General features: G+C 35.6%; 1 protein-coding gene across 1 annotated transcript in view; it reads right to left on the bottom strand.

Annotated features, from left to right (window-relative positions):
- TMC1 (transmembrane channel like 1) overlaps positions 1-17637 on the bottom strand; it is a 143943-nt gene that overhangs the window by 94595 nt on the left and 31711 nt on the right. Inside the window, exons 2-4 of the mRNA XM_028504663.2 lie at positions 16980-17030; positions 13771-13942; positions 5525-5653 (exon numbers count right to left, since the gene is read on the bottom strand). Of these exons, the coding sequence (XP_028360464.2) occupies positions 5525-5653; positions 13771-13942; positions 16980-17030 (352 nt within the window). The remainder of the gene's footprint in view (positions 1-5524; positions 5654-13770; positions 13943-16979; positions 17031-17637) is intronic.

Genomic DNA, 17637 nt, shown 5'->3' with positions numbered 1-17637 from the left:
ATTTTATGCAAATTTTATGCAAATAAATATTTTTAAAATGGCTTCTACACAACAGCCAGTCCTATGCAAAAGTATACTTGGAGTGCTCCTGTACCCTAACTCGTAGACTCATAAAATGTGAGAACTGCTCCCTTCCCCAAATAAGATTCTTTAAATATCCAGTTAAGTGTTTCTTTAACTTTTATATGTTACTAGTCACAGAAGCATTTTTATTTCAAATGAATGCTTTATATAGCAGTGCACTGTGTAGAAAAGAGAAACTATAGGTCTCCTCTGCTTGAAGCTGGCATTGTGGCCAAGAAGGCCGCTCTCTCACCTCTGCCTCCCTTGCCTTGAAGGGATTTCACCAAACCACTTGAACTCTGAGGACAGCAGTTTGAAAACCATGGGCCACAGTTCAATCCCTTCATTTTATAAATAAATGAACTGAGGCTCAGAGAGGTGAAGTTTAGAGGTAGAGCTTAAATCAGAGTCCAAATCTCTTTAATTTTCAGTCCAAAACCTGTTCTATATTCTACTAAAACATAATAAAGTGGTTATTTATTTAGGGTTAGTCATGAGGACTTTTAATCTCCAATATGAAATGTTCTGATATAGTTAAAGGCTTTAGGTTTCAGGATGAGTAATAGGTAGACCTGTTATTTTCCACCCAGGTGTTTTATTTCACCTGTGGTGGCTGCTACCAGGTTACTATGACCACCTCTTACAGGAGGAAACATCCAGTCATCCAGCTTCTCAGTTATACCATATACAACTTAAAAACAGTTTATACTTAAAATCCTCACTGTTGAATATTTTTTTTAGTTAGGTAACTAATGAAAAGTAGGAACTGACCTTCAAATAATTGGAAAATAAACAATTTCCCTTTCCCCAGCACCTCCCCCTCCACACACACACACACACACAGTCTCACCCACTAAATAGACCATTCACAGAGTAGAGTGTTCTGCTTAATGAAGTTTTGTGTTTCTCAGAGTTAAAGGCAGTCTCAACCTTGACTAGATATCAATGACTTTTAGAGTAAAATATATATATATTTACACATTACACACACACACACACACACACACACACACACACATCCCTGGTCTGAGCTAGATGCACATACTCTTCCATCCAAAGATTTTTATTCAATAGGTATAAGGCTACAGAAATGTGTGAAACTGGCTGTGGCTGGTATAGTTCAGTAGGTTGAGCACCAGCCTGTGAACTGAAATGTCGCTGATCTGATTCCCTATTAGGGCACATGCCTGGGTTGCCAGGCAGTTGGGGCATGCAAGAGGCAACCAATTGATATTTACCTCCTTCTCTTCCTCCCTCCTTTCCATCTCCCTCTAAAAAATGAACGGGTTCTTTAAAAAAATATGTGTGAAACTGTATTAATAAACAGGAAAACATACACATTGAAAAACACCATTCTACAATGATGGTGGAAAGGAAGTGGTTTCCCTTCATCCCTAAAGAGCAAATTCTGCTGCCTTACAATTGCAGAATACTACTTCCTGGACCATAACTGAGAATCCATATAGATTTAGAACCCATTCATAGAGCCTCTTGCCACTGTATTAACTGCTCATGTTAAACTGTCTTTGAACCATAAGTCCTGAGGATACTAATGCCCCCAGTGGTAGACATTCTTCCAAAATGCGAGAACTATCCAAGTGTCCCACAACATCCTCAAAATTGTAAGCTTTCTGGGGCTTTTCTCTAAAACATATCTTAAAACACTGACTTCTAAAATCTGTTTTAGAGTTCAAAGCCCTAAGGGAATCCTTGGATCCCAGACACAGGTCCAAACCTGTGATCAAAATATGTGCTCCAGTTACATTGAGCCTAGAGCCTCCCCTCAGTCCATAGCTTTAGCCAGGAGTGGTGACTGGAGGCCAAATCTGGGAATAACATAATCCTCAGAAACACTCTTTCAGAGTTAGATGTGCTTGCAAGATATACAGGTAAGGATAAAAGCTGCTTGACTCCCATGTTTTAGTAACATTGGGTAAAGAAAACTTTACCTACACGTACTATGAACTATTGATGACCGCTTACTCAAATAATGTGAATAACTGAAATTCATGGGGGAAAAGCTCAAAACAGCATTCAAAAACCAACAAAGACAGGTCAGGCACTATAGTACCAACAATTTCATCACAGAGGCTGAAACAAGAAGAATCAGACTGGCCGTGGCAATTGGCACCTGTTGTACTGAGAGTTGCAAAGCCACAAAGCAGGAGAATTGGTCATGGAGAATTGTTGCAAGACAGTGAGCATTGTTGACAGGAGAGAAGCTACAGCTGTTTCTTCTCTGAACCTAAATTTGTGCTTCCATTCTGTGAAGCTGGCTTTGGCTTTGATGTGCTGAATCACTGTCTTGCGTAGGTAGGAGACAGGTAGGAGACACCACAGGTAGGAGACAGCACACTCCAATGCACACTAGGTCTGGCCACATAGCATAAGCAAGTGACGTGGACTGTTTGGGAACTATACAAACTGAAGAGAGAGTGTCCAGTTAGTAGGGGACAGGGATTGCCCAGCCCCCAGTTCTTATTTTAATGTAGGAATGTGTCACCAGACCTTCCTCTTATCCAGGAGAAGCTGGACATCTGAAGTTTTTTTAAATATAGAATCTCCCACTTTTAAAAGTTTGACAAGAAACAAAAAGTATTATTATAAAAATACCCCAAAATGGTTAAAATGGTAAATTTTATGTTACGTATATCTTGCCACAATAAAAAATAACAACAAAAAATAAATGAAAAGCATGTGAACCAAATAAAAACCACCTGTAGTTTAGATTCAACTGTGGGCTTCCTATTTTCAACCCCTGCCCTCATAATAGGGCCCAGTGTTGACCCTGCTTACATCCCAATCCCTCTCTCTTCCTCCTTTTAAAGATTGCTTAATCCCTGGACTCAGGATTGAGGACCCAAGTCCTAGAATCTGCCTCAAGGCCCCCTTGAGGGTACATTTGAAAATCCTGAAAGTGATCTGGCCCTCAATTCTGCCAAGATGGCAAGATAACCTGCTTCCTCTGCTGGGGCATCAAATCTTTATTGCCCATCCAGACTGTAAGCGATGTGTCACCATCCCTCAAAGGTCCTAGGGTTGCCAGTGGCTAGGTCTGCTTTCACCTCATCCTACCAAGTCAACACTCTCTCCATCTCTCCTGTCACACTATAGGGAATCAGGCACCATCACATCTGTCCTGAGATGAGAAAATTATCATAACTTGTATTTCCCCGGCTACGTGCTATGTTCTGGTACCATGCCAAGTGTGTTACATGAATTATCTCAGTTAACAATTCCCATAACCCTGAAATTTGTATAATCTCATAAGGAACCTGGGGTCAGAAACTACATAATTAATGTAAAATTGCATAGCTACTGAGTGGAAGATTTGAAATTCAAGCTTAAGTCTGAAGCCCATGTATGCTCCATTGCCTTACAAGGGAGATACAGGCAACAGAGAATGGGAGATGCACTTCTATACCTCCATGCAGGTGGAAAAGGAGGAGATACTCTTTAGCATTCTTAATCAATTTCATACCATGCTTTGAAAGTTCACCATATTATTACTTTCCAATTTTGTGACTTTTGCGTACAGTTACCTATAGTTCCCAGGTTTGGGGATTTCGTGGTCAGTGATATTTTAAAATATATTTTGGGAGCCAGCATAAGGTTTCCAAACTTCTATTTTGGCAAGTGTAAGGGAAGTCAGAGATGCATTACAATTCCAGCAGTAAAGGCATCTGGGAACTGTTGGACTCCGTTTGACCTTTTGCGACTATTTAACTGTCTGTGGCCTCAGGCTTGGCTGACTACCCAAAAAGCCAGTATGCCACCCAAAGATAAACATCATGGACCCAGGAAGGAGGTTAATGAATGTATAGAGTGTGGACAACTGCCTGAAATGCTGTTAACTTAGAAATGCATTGTTCTTTCTGGTGGGCTAAGTGACTACCCACCATATGGTTTTACTATTAACCTCCTGTAAAACAAGAGACCCTGTCCTGGGAGGGGTGAGATTCCTCCTGTGGGCCACCACTGGGAGCCAGCAGCTGCTTTGCCCACGCATGTGAGTTTCTCCTATTACAGTTATTATGAATTTGAATGAGGCTATGTGTCAGTTCTTCAGAATCAATCCTGAATTTAGATTTTTGGGGCTTTCTCCCAACACCAAGTAAAGATATTTTTTAATCTTTCACTTAGCATCATTATCACTTCACTGAATGAAAAACTTGTAACACACACAAGTGCACATGCACACACATTAGTAGATGCATGGAATCAGGAATGCTGCTTGCCTTTGCCTTCCTTCACGGCTGGTGTGTACATGTGAATACACAAGAGTTCCCAGAAATGATTGTGCAATGCAAAACTGTGCTTGGAAAACCATTGTGTGAAAGTTAGAAAACCTTACTTCACAAAATGAAACAATACCATTACAAATGACAACTAGGTTCCCACCTCACAGGCTAATCTACAATATCTTATTTTTAATTAGGTAAGTGAGGCCCCAGGAGGTTAAGCAATTTGCTTAAATAATACACAAGCTTTTTCAGAGCCCAGACTAGAAGTGAGTTATCCTGGTAGCTACTTCAGTTCTCTTTTCATCACCAGGGGCAATACTACTATAATTTTCACATTATTGCATTTATACTATAATATTTTAACATTGTAAGTTAAATAGGCTTAAGGAGGTATAGCTTTGGACATGTCCCACTATTTTTAAAAATAGTTGTGTGAGAAAATGCAATATGTAGCATGAGTTTTCATGCAAACATGAAAAGGGACACATTCCATTTTTTTATCACAGACACATTCCCTTTTTTCATGTCCCTCCTCCCCCAAGCACCATGGCAAGGAAGTACAATGTGATCCTCAGAGGGGAATCCATTGCTATTCTCCAGAAAAGGACAATCATGTGACTTTTCACATTAGAAGTTTATAAATCTGTGTGCCTGTGAGTGTTTTTTGCACCCTCATCACTACTCAACATAGGAGTAAAACCAACTCACTGACATGTAACCAGGTTATTAACATAACCTGTAATTAGAATAGTATTTACTGTTCTGTTGGCTCAGCATCCTCCCTGCACTTTAAAGAGAGCCGTGACATGAAAATGTCATTTGAGGCTGGGACTCTGTAGAGAAACAAGAGTGTGCAATTCACACAAACTTGTAAAATTCAAATATATCTTTTAAAGAGGGAGAATAATAAATATATTAAACTAAGGAAACTCTTAGTTCAAGAAATAAATAATCAAAGGTGACCACAGGAATTATAAGACTCAAAATAATATATTTGCTTATGGTTTTAAATTTGTAATTATTAGCCTGGCCTCTCTAGTGATACGGTATGTATATATAGTACATGACATATTATATAGAGAGATATGACCATGAGCATTATATATAATAATATGAGTATTATATATAGTGCTGTATGTTAATACAGGTAGTGCACAGACGATTTAGGAGATCAGTATCAGGGAATGCATTTCTAATTATGAAAAGTAGGATCATACTTGAGAACTTCAATTTTCTTCTCCATTTTCCAAGGCTTGCATTTGACATTAGCAATCATTTGTCTTTGCTCATCTAACTCAGCCTTCAGTCTTTCCAATTCCTCTTCATCAATTTCATCATCTTCGTCCCTTTAAAAGAAAAAAAAACAATAGAGTTATGTTTTACCAGACTTCCAAACTTAAAGAAAAATAATGTCAGACACCCAGTCATGTATCAGCTTGGCTGTACACCATGAGTACTGAGATTCATAAGCATTGGGGCTTGGACCTGAACACACACACAGGATTTCTGGGATTATTATAACTTTTTAAAAAATAGTATTTACATTCTGATGTCCCGAAACTAAGCTGTTCTTACAAATACAGTCCACAAACTCCCAGAAGAGTTACAGATCTACCAAGACTATTTTCTCTCTTCTTTGTTCTCTTGTACACTTCCCCCCCACCAATTCTATATTTCAGTTTTAAACTTCATTTTTCAGTAAAGATAGTAAATTAGAGGTGAAGATGTCTTTGAAGTACCCTTAAATTTCTTAAGTTAGCTCTGACTCAAGAGAAAGAGAGAAAAATTGAAATAGGAAAAAATAAAATACGTGTTTCTCAAAGCTAACTTAATCTTTTAATTAAGCTCACAACTTCAATTGATAAAATTCAACTTGAATTATATTTGGTGGAAGTTAATCCTTTGAAGAGGCCTTCAAGGGAATTTAGTTTCTTACTGAGCAAATAAAATATGTCTTTTTTCTTCTGTGTTCCTAGTATTGCAAAAATATTATAGGGGACAGAAATTGAGGAAAATAAAATGAAAACATGAGCAGCATAACTTTAAATTGAGGAATGTAATGCCATATTGTAGAGATAACTTTTTGGTAACAGATTATTTCAGTTATTAAGCTTTTGTCACTCGAGTTCAAACTCACCTTTTTATATTTACTATTGCAATGCTGGTACTGAGATTCTAGGGTACCTTTTTGCTTTATCAACTGGCTCAACATGCCATTGTCAATAGGTTAATACTAAGAAGGAATTTGGCCTTCTCTTTGGTTTTCTGTTTGCTTCTTGCTTCTTCCCCCAGGAGCTTCAGGGCACCCCACAGCTGCAGAGGACTAGCTGGCCAGTTTGTCCAGCACTAGCAGAACAAGTTTTGTCACTTGAGCATCAACCCCCTCTGCTGTGGTTTCAGCTCTGTAAGTCCCTACTCCATGCTTCTTAGTTTTAATTTCAATCTCTTTCCATTATTCCTCTAGCCCCTGGGTGATAGCTATTTCCTGAAATTGTTACCACTATAATACCTTACTGTTCTCTTTTCACTTATCCAGTAACTTAGTTAACAATTCTTTATTATTTTTAAGCAGTCCCTTGGGTAAATATTCTTGGTTCAATTAACTGTTGAAATATTTTTGTACTAACTAGACTCCACAGACATTGTGATCTGACTCAGAGTTAGTCAGAAATATGTTTTGTTTTTCCTAAATTTATGACTAAACATGGGAAGAACACAGCAAAAGCTGTTTTTGAAAATTCCAGCTGAGAAACCGGAGAATATGTCCATAGTTTCATAGCCCACCCTATAAAATGACTTTGTGATCTCCTTCCTGTCTCACCAATCCATAGGTTTAATAATTTCATGATTGCTGGAACACAAATTCATATTAAACCTCCAGAATATTGAATAACATGTCCTGTTGACAGTTTGGTTTTGACCAATTCAGATATTTTTGCTTAGAATAGTAATCCTGACTCAAGAGAACTATAAAAGTATACTCTACGAAAACACAACTCTGGTTGCCATTAGGTTGTTTCTGTTTTAATTACTTGATGCTTATTATATAAAGTCACTTTTTGTGTTTTTAAATATATAATATTTATTATATTTTTTCCATTACCATTCAGTCCCCAGGTACTCCCCTGCCCCCAGCCATCATGTTGTCCCACCCTGTTGTCCCACCCTGTTGTCCATGCCCATGAGTCCTTTTTCTTTTTTTGCTCAGTCCCTCCATCCCCTAGCCTTCCCCCTTCCTCACTGGCTGTCATCTGTTCTCCATCTATGAGTCTGTCTCTCTTTTGCTTGTTACTTCAACTTGTTCATTAGATTCCACATATGAGTGAAATCATATGGTATTTATCTTTCTCTAACTGGCGTACTTCACTTAGCATAATATTCTCCAGGTACATTCATACTGTCTCTAAGAGTAAAATGTTCTTTTTTACAGCTGAGTAGAATTCCATTGTGTAAATGTCCCACTGTTGTTTTATCCATTCATCTATTGATGGACACTTGGACTGCTTCCATATCTTGGTGATTGTAAACAATGCTGCAATGAATATAGGGGCACTTATGTTCTTTTGAATTAGTGTTTTGGGTTCCTTCAGATATATTCCCAGAAGTGGGATTGCTGGGTCAAAAGGCAGATCCACTTTTAATTTTTTGAGGTATCTTTATACAGCTTTCCATTGTGGCTGTACCAAACTGCATTCCACCAACAATGCAAAAGGGTTCCCTATTCTCCACATCCTCACCAGCACTTGTTGGTTTTTTTTTTTTTTTTTTTGATGAAAGCCATTCTTACAGGTATCTCACTGTGGTTTTAATTTGCATTTCTCTGATGATTAGTGACATTGAGCATCTTTTCATATGTCTGTTGGTCATCTGTGTGTCCTCTTTGGAGAAGTGTCTATTCAGGCCCTTTGCCCATTTTTCATTGGGTTGTTTGTTCTTTTAGTTTTGACTTCTGTAAGTTCTTTATAAATTTTGGATATTTACCCCTTATCAGATATATTGGTGAATATGCTCTCCCATTCTGTGGGTAGTCTTTTTATTTTGTTGATGATTTCCTTTACTGTGCAAAAACCTTTTAGTTTGATATAGTCCCATTTGTTTATGTTTTCTTTTGTTTCCCTTGCCTGGGAAGATACATCCAATAAAATATTGTTATGAGCAATGTCCAGGATTTTGCTGCCTATATTTTCTTCTATGATTTTTATGGTTTTGGGTCTAATATTTAAGTCTTTGATCCATTTTGAATTTTTTCTTGTGTGTGGTATAAGAAGGCAGTCTAGTTTCATTTTTCTGCAAATATCTGTCCAATTCTCCCAACACCATTTGTTGAATAAACTATCTTTAGCTCATTGTATGTGCTTGCTTTCTCTCTTGAATATTAATTGACTACACTGGTGTGGGTATATTTTTAGGTTCTCAATTCTGTTCCATTGATCTATGTGTCTGTTTTTATGCCAGTACCAGGCTGTTTTGATTACTATGGCCTCATAGTATAGTTTGATATTAGGCAGCATGATTCCTCCAACTTTGGTCTTCTTTTTCAGGCACTGTTGCTATGTGGGGTTTTTTGTTGCTTCTTATACATTTTTGAAATATTTGTTCTAGTTCTGTGAAATATGTCATTGGAATCATGATAGGAACTGCAGTGAATCTATAGATTGCTTTGGGTAGGATGACATTTTAATGATGTTAATTCATCCTATCCATAAACATGGTATGTCCTTCCACTTATTTGTATCTTCTTCAATTTCTTTCTTCAGTATCTTATAATTTTCCAAGTACAGGCCTTTTACATCCTTGGTTAGGTTTATTGCTAGGTATTTTATTATTTTCTGAAGCAGTTGAGTGGGATTGTTTTCTTAATTTTCATTTCTGTTAGTTCATTATTAGCATATAAAAATGCAACTGATTTCTGAATACTAATTTGTATCCTGCTACTTAGCTGAATTCATTTATCAGTTCTAGTACTTTCTTGGTGGAATCTTATGGCAACATAAAATGCTTCAGGGTTTTTTTTTAGTATATCTATAGCCACAGTGTGTGGTTTTGTTTGTTTGTTTTCTCTAATTAGAATAATATGTGAGTTGATTTGTCCTAGGGGAGAAATACATTTTAATAAAAATGATTATGTCACTGAAAATTACTGAAAAAAATTGTTTCCATACAGAAATAGACTAAATTTAAACTATATAGGTAATTTTTTTACTGAAATCTTTATGGAAATTATCAAAAAGAAAAAATATGTATCAAGAAACTATCAAGAACAGATTCATCACATGGAGGGTTATCAACAGGGGAGTGGGAGGGGGACAGAGGGGAAAAAGGTACAGAGAATAAATAGCATAGATGGTAGGTAGAAAATAGAAAGGGAAAGGGTAAGAATAATATAGAAAATGTAGAAGCCAAAGAACTTATATGTACAACCCATGGACATGGACTAAAGAGGGGGAATGTGGGTGGGAGGAGGTGTGCAAGGCAGAGGGAAGTAAAGGGGGAAAATGAGACAACTGTAATAGCATAATCAATAAAATGTATTTTTTAAAAAAAGAAAAGAAAGAATAGATTCAGTTAGAAAACAAGACAAAAATTTAAGACTAATAATTCAGCCCTGGCTGGTGTGGCTCAGTGGATTGAGTGCCAGCCTATGAACCAAAGGGTCAGGGCACATGCCTGGGTTGTGGGTCCAGCCCCCAGTAGGTGGCACATACGAGGCAAGCACACAGTGATATTTCCTTCCTTGTCTTTTTCTTTCTCTTCCCCTCTGTCTAAAAATAAATAAATAAAATATTTGAACATTTTTTAAAAGACTAATAATTCAATTATTTGATATTTTAAATCTTTAACTTTCCCACTCTCCCAAAATAATTCACAATATTTACATTTAAGTACCTTAAAACTTTATTACCTTATTACTAAGCATCTATTAAGAATCCTACATAATACAGTATCTAATGTAATCCAGAGTCATAAAGAAATGAAAGAATGATCTATTCAATATGTAGATTTGCCATGTAACTAATGTTTGTTTCTTTGCATAAAGTTTTAGATAGCACTTAATGGAAAACTTCCTAACACTATATGCTTTCCTGCTATCTTAGACCTAGTACTTTATATGTTTAACCCATCCCAATTCTATGATTCCTTCAAAAATCATAATAAATGTTTTTTAATAACTCCTTTTCTATTTATCTTTATGAGAATGTTTTTCTCCCAAACAGCAAACCACTTCTTCTGTGGCACAGTTATACTGTAATATTTTATAATAATTTGTATCTAAGTGATCTCTCCCTTACCTATATTATGAACTTCTAGAGAATGCAGGCAATTGCATATTCATAATCCATGTACACCAAAGACATTAGCAAATTATCTTCCACAGAAGTGGAACTGGATAAATATTTATTGAATAAATGTTTATATACAGAATTTTTATGGATAGGGTTACTATTATTAACCCAGTGCTTGAAGTACACTAAATATAACAATGTCTTCCAAGATAAGCATGGTATGGAAAGACATTTATTCCTACACTTAATGATCCAAGGCTGGTACATTTTTAAAGTCTTTGTTGTTAATGGTTCATTGCTACAGGTGGATCACACTATGCTACAAGGTACAGTTGTTGTTGGGTAAGTTACTTTCAAATATGCAGGTAATTAACACTCAGCAGGATTATAGGGAAACTGTTTTCCTAGGAACCAAAGAAAAACATGGCAGAAAGATATAACACAGACATGCTTCATTTTCTAAAATTTAGGGCTAATTTGTGCAAGAATGGTTTTCTATCTTAGGTTTAATTTATTTAAACAAAGTTGTTAGAAAAAAAGGAAGAATAGTGAGCTCAATTTCTCCCTGCTATGAACATATTACTTATTCACTTACTACTGGGTCATAAGAAGTTGGTAATATTATTAAGAATAACTCCAAAATGTCTAACAAAGCAGTGTTTTTTAACTGTCTTCAAAGAGAGAAGTATAACCTTGGTCTTAGTTCATTTTAAATATTTTGTCAGTACAGGGAAATTCCCTATGAACATTTAAATTTTATAAGACTATAAATTAATTAACCTAAATTGATGTGCTCTGATTTACCTACTAACCTTTCTCAAAATATATTTGTTAATAGTTTCTTTTTAAAAAAGATGTTTATCTTCAAAATGAACAATAGAAAATGGACCTTTAAACAGAGATAAGAACTCTCAATCATCCCAAATAATTTATGATACTATTTAGAATAGTTGCTCAATTTGTGACTGCAATAATGTAATTTGTAAAATGTATGAAGACGGAGTTCATTTTTGCCAAGTTTGGCTCTGCAGAGGAGCGGGGAGGTATGAAGGCATGAGAGCTTGTGAGTTTCTCAGAATCAGGATGAGAGTGGGACCAGCTAAAGAGCAACACTCTTTAGCAACACCCAGTTGGGGCACATGCCAAGGACAAGATTCCCTCAGGCAACAGGGGCCAAACCTGGCTGATTCTTATGATCCTGTCCCTAGGTGTTGCGCAGTTGATATGAGGGCCTTAAGCAGACAAAGAGAAGAAAGAAATGTAAACCAAATTCATTTTTTTTATTTTTATTTTTTAAGATTTTATTTATTTATTTTTTAGAGAGAGGGGAAGGGAGAGGGAAAGCGTGGGAGAGAAACATCCATTGGCTGCCCCTAGCATGCCCCCAATGGGGAACCTGGCCTGCAACTCAGGCATGTGCCCCAACTGGGACTTGAACTGGCAACCTTTCTCTTTGGAGGATGATGCCCAGCCTATTGAACCATACCAGTCAGTGCCCAACTCACTTTTTTAAAGGACCTCTCATAGGTAGAGAGGAAAGGCAAATTATAGGACACAACCTGTACTGTGCCTATTTTGTGTATGGTAATGTTTTCTCAATGAAATACTACTGTCAGATACATAAGCTTTGCTAATAAGAAATATTACTAATTAGTAAGTAATAATAAGATGTAGAACTTAAAAGTATGTTGTTTTTTGTTTTTTCAAGGAACAAAGCATAAGGATACTTTAAAAAAAATGATACAAATTAGGAAAAATACCAGAGTCAAAATTCAAAGCAGGTGGTGTTTCTTGGTTGTCAAAGAAAGAAGAAAGAGTAGGAGCTTGGGAAAGAGGAGAAGGGGGGAAAAGAAGAAAAAGGAGATGATTTAAAACATAAATTAATATAAATATAATAAAGAAGTATTATTTTTAATTTAAAAGGAACCACTGTCTATTAATGCTAAACTTCTCTACCTGACAAAATTTTCAGTTGTATTTAATTACAATTATTTACAAAGAGGAAAATAATAGCTAATTATTAAACACTGTAGTGTGTCATCTTAGAAGGATATCTTAGAAAATTTCTCATCACTGAAAGTCCTAGGAGTATTTGGGAAGAGATCTGATCAGCTCATGCTGATTTCAGGGCCCTACCACCTGGGATTGGCAAGAATAAGTTGGCCATTCCCTTAAATCCCTTCCAAGTGCTCTAGGATTTCTATTATTAAATTTGTTTTACATGCACACTTTTCCAACCTATCTGTTATCTATAAATTTCTGGAAGGCAAAGACCAGAAAATTATTTTCTTGGATTTTTCCTAAACAACATTTAATATATTATTCTACACAAACTCAGTACTAAGTAAAATGTTGGCCTGGTGGAACTGAAAAATAAAAGACATATTAAATAGGAAATGATAATTCCAATCTTCTACAACAGGGGTTCATACACATTTTTTTCTGTAATGGAACAGATAGTTAACATTTTAGGCTTTGAGTACTACCTACAGCTCTGTCCCATATTTGCCTTTTTTTCTATTAATAGCCCTTTAAAACTATAAGAACCATTCTTAGCTCTTTGGGCTGGAATTAATCATAGTTTTCCAACCCCTGCTCAGGAAAATAAAGTGCTCTGGGCTCATTGTATAGGAGTTTTCCATTTTATTAATAATGTGCATAACTAATGGGATAACTTTAAAATATTTAAATTAATTATAATATGTTAATAATGATGAGAGTTTAGATCTCTCATAAGAGAATTTCTTTTAGGCCATTTTTAATATATATTCATTTGTAAATTCTATTTTTTAAAAGATTTTATTTATTTATTTTTAGAGAGAGGGTGAGGGAGGGAGAAAGAGAGGGAGAGAAACATTAATATGTAGTCGCCTCTCACATGGCCCCCACTGAGGACCTGGCCCACAACCCATGCATGTGCCCTGACTGGGAATCGAACTGGTAATTGATTAGCAGCCCGTGCTCACTGAGCCACACCAGCTAGGGCTGTAAATTCAATTTTAATATTAAAATACATTTAACTAAGTGGAGTAAAATTGCAACATCAGATTAAGCTTGTCTTTCTAAAAGTAGTTTTAGTTGCCAACCCTAAAGCCAAAGAATGTCTGAAGGAATGGTCTCTCAGCATTGGGTGCTTTTGCATGAATAGCAATTTCAGTTATAGATCAGAAGTAACTTACGCTCCTCTCCTCAACTTCTTCTTCCTCTCTTTTTCTCTGGCCTTTTTTGTTTCTTCATCCTCTGGTTCAGGGGGTGGGTCGTCCTCACTAATAACATCTCTGTTCCGTTTCCTCTGAGGTCTCATGCTCTCTCTTCGTGGTAACTTATCTTCATCTTCCTCTTCCTCTTCACCTAAACGCAGCAGTTAATGCTTCAGTGAGCAATATCAGAAAGTGCTCTTTCATGCTACCAAGTGTATTCTTACTTTTTGATTACATTGTCATACATCTGACACCATAATCCAGCAACTTTCCACATCACAATAAGATGTACCATGCCATAAATATTTCATAGCCTGCCACTTGAATACATTTATCTAGAATCTCATCTCCTTTATGGTTCATCTACTCAAATATGTTAATTTGAAGCTATAAATTTTAATAATCTTTAGAATTCAGTCTTCATTTGCTTGGGTAACTAGATGACTTGGAGTTTAATATCAAATGATGATCTTTAAATCCAAGTTTAGAGATTGCAAATCCAACATGTAAGAGTTATTTAATTAACCACTATGTGTTTACTACAACTTTTATCTTAGAACAAAGGGAAAGAATGACAAGGAAAGACATTAATTTAGCCCTTGAGATTTCTCAATTCAAACTACCCTCATTCTTGATTCCAAATATTTCATTGTTTTTCCTAAATAGTTCTTTTACTTCCTCAGATGAAATTGGTAGTAAATACATGTGCTTGACCATCTGTCCTTATAAATAGAAACAATTTGTAAATATATATTTAATATAAAACTGAAAAAATGATATTTTTTAACTAACAATGTCTCACATGTCCATAACTTCTTAGGGAGCTTTCAGGTAAGGAACAGAAAGAGAATTCAGTTCCTTTCTTCACAGTTTATCACATACAATCTTACTTCACTTTCATCTCCATAAAATTCTGATATTCTTACATTTATTCTTAAGTAGAATCAACTACTATAAAATGAAATGTTATCATATTTATCACTATCTCATAGGAAAAAAATTGTACTTCAATGGAAAATTATAAATTGTCTTCAGCATACCCTTCTCTGTTATCTGATTTTGATTCTTAGGAGCTGTTTTGTAACTCTCTAAATTATAGATAAATAGATAGCAATGTAAAATAATTCTTGTCTGTAGACACTCTGTTCAGTAGAGAAATAACCCTTTCCCACCAAAACACACACACACACACACACAAAACAGTTATGTCTCCTTTTGCACATCATTTCAAAATTCCTGATCTATAAATGTATCGGTTGTTTAGATTCACCTTTGAACTGGTTGTAATGTCTCACCAGATTGCTCGTTAATTAGTTAAATATGTTCACTTTTACATATATGTTTTATCTTTTGACATTACTTATCAAAACTTTTTTACTGAAATTTCAAATCATTGCCTAGATTACTAAAGTTTAGCTAGCAGAGGGAAACAGGAAGCCAACTTTACTAACTAAGCTTTGAAAACTACTCTGCTATCAAAATCAAGAGTGAGTTTCTACTGGTTAAATATTGTGACAAATGTTGTATTATTTGTCCATTATGGCATTTTGAAATTTTACCCAGCCTTAATTAGGCACATTAGTCACTGACTATAGAAAGAAGAAAGCTTGATAGGGATTGAGAGACAATTTCACCCACATGTAATTCAAACACTCAAGCAGCCACTTAGTACTCTGCATTTTAGTGTATTTGTATTAAAAGTGAACTATTATACTTGCAGAGTTTTACTATGGAGGAAAAGTATATGATTCGATTTCTCTTTTACCACTTAGGAATGAAAAGGCAGTTCTTAATGCTTTAACTAGTTTCCAAATATTCAAATTCTAAACAAAATAAATGTTTGCAGTTGCCTACTAAGTGCAGATTTGTATATTATATTAACTTTTAGAATGGGCTTGATTAAGTATTAAAGGGTAGCAGAATATGCCACCTCAAAATATGCCACTTGGGTATATTTATTACTTAGAGCTGCAGACACTTGAAAAAGCAAATTCAGGAAGAGGCTTTCTCTGAACTCCTCTTATCAGCCTAATGACAAGTCCTCTGGCAAGAATTCAATTGTCAGAAATTCCCTCCCCAGGAGTTCCAGCCCCAGGGAAGGTTGATACATCATAGGATAGATGAGTAGAAGTAGACACCATATTCAGACAAACTTTGTCACACACTATCATACTTCCCATCTGTTCTGCTAAGAGCCCATTCAACTTTTCTAAAAATCATTTATTCTCTCTCAGGAGGCCTATATCCCCCTTCTTTTTCCCTACTAAAATGATATTTAAGTCTAAGCCACCTCAGAGAGTTACTTATTTTTCCTGAGTATCTCCCATATACATAAGCGATATGTATTAATAAAATTGTTTTTTCTCTTGTTAGACTGTCTTATATTACAGGGATCTCAGAAGGGTAGAGCTAAAATTATTTTTCTACCTCTATAGTACTCAAACCATGGTATGCAGAATCTGTGTGAGATTCTGGGCTGTTTTCATACAGAATGCACAAAATTAATGAAAACAATTGGCATTGTGAACATTCATGTGGTGTTCGTATCGTGCTCAGGTTATTAAGTTGACAGTGTTGATGTGTCCTGTAATTGAACTCTCCTTGAGATACTGCTTTTTCTTTCAGTTTTGGTAAATTTGAAGTCTTGCTCATATAATCGCTTTTCTCATGTTCCAGCCCATGAGTGATCTGCATGCCTAGACAGGAGTTTCAATCTAGGCTCTTGAGTTGAACATACACAAAGTAAAAACAATAGGGCAATTTGGAAAAAATACCAATGAATTCAGTTCAAAAGAATTTATTTATTTTAATTGAACTACCTGATCTGTTTTGTCAAAATGATCACTCTGTTCCATTGTAATAGATTTAGCCTTAGAGAAAAGGCTTTAGGATAAAGAATTTAACAGGGAAAATGGTACAGAAATAAAAAAGCAAATTTTTCTGGACTACCAACTACTTTATCATGAGTAATTTATACACTGGGCGAAATGTGTGTGCATCAAGTGAATGGAATCTAGAGTGGAAATCCTCCTTGCTGGGTTGACCTCTTTTGTGAGAACATCAGAAGTCATCCACACATGCTCCTGTGCTCACATGTGGCAGCATAATACTACAGGATGAGAGAATGAACCCCCTGAATCACTGCTAGCCCACAAGAAACACATCCCAGTGGGTCTACCCCCACTTACTTGAACTTTCTTCAGTATCATCATCGTCTTTCTCCTCCACTTGGATTTGTACTGTTGAAGAAAGAAAAAACATGGTGACTCTTTCAATAATGGTACAGTCATCAGTAATTATTTTTTACTGTTATTATTTTCTTAATAAAGTTCTTGTGTGCAGTTAATAAAAACACTTTTCAGTAAGCTTGTCTAAATGAGCATGTTTATTAAAGATCCACAGCTCCAGCTTCTTATACAGTGCTGTTCAAAGACTTCTCTGCTTCATTGCCTTTGAGGATTTGCAAAACGTATCAATTATAAGCCTGTCAGCTCAATTTAAAATAAATTCAACCAAAATAGATTTGTATTACAATAAGTAGACTTGAGGTTTGTTGACTTATTTTATTCTATGACAACTGAATTTTTAGTAGAGCTATATCCACATGCAAAATTTGGTTATTATAATCAAATTAACTTATTAAAATAGAGAATATTTCATCCTTACAAGCTAGCCAACATCAAAAAGACTTTCAAAATGCTTAAAACCTGATATTTCCTATTTCAATTGGTTCTTTAAGTATTTTATGGATATATCCTAAATTTTCTAATATTTGATTTACTTTGATAATGTGAAGAGAAGTAATATTACAGTTCTTTCTAAGACAAAGAACTTTTCTTCTGTTTT

The sequence above is a fragment of the Phyllostomus discolor genome, chromosome 3 (assembly GCF_004126475.2).
Source record: "Phyllostomus discolor isolate MPI-MPIP mPhyDis1 chromosome 3, mPhyDis1.pri.v3, whole genome shotgun sequence".
NCBI lineage: Eukaryota > Metazoa > Chordata > Mammalia > Chiroptera > Phyllostomidae > Phyllostomus > Phyllostomus discolor.
This window is presented reverse-complemented; position numbering and strand designations above follow the sequence as displayed.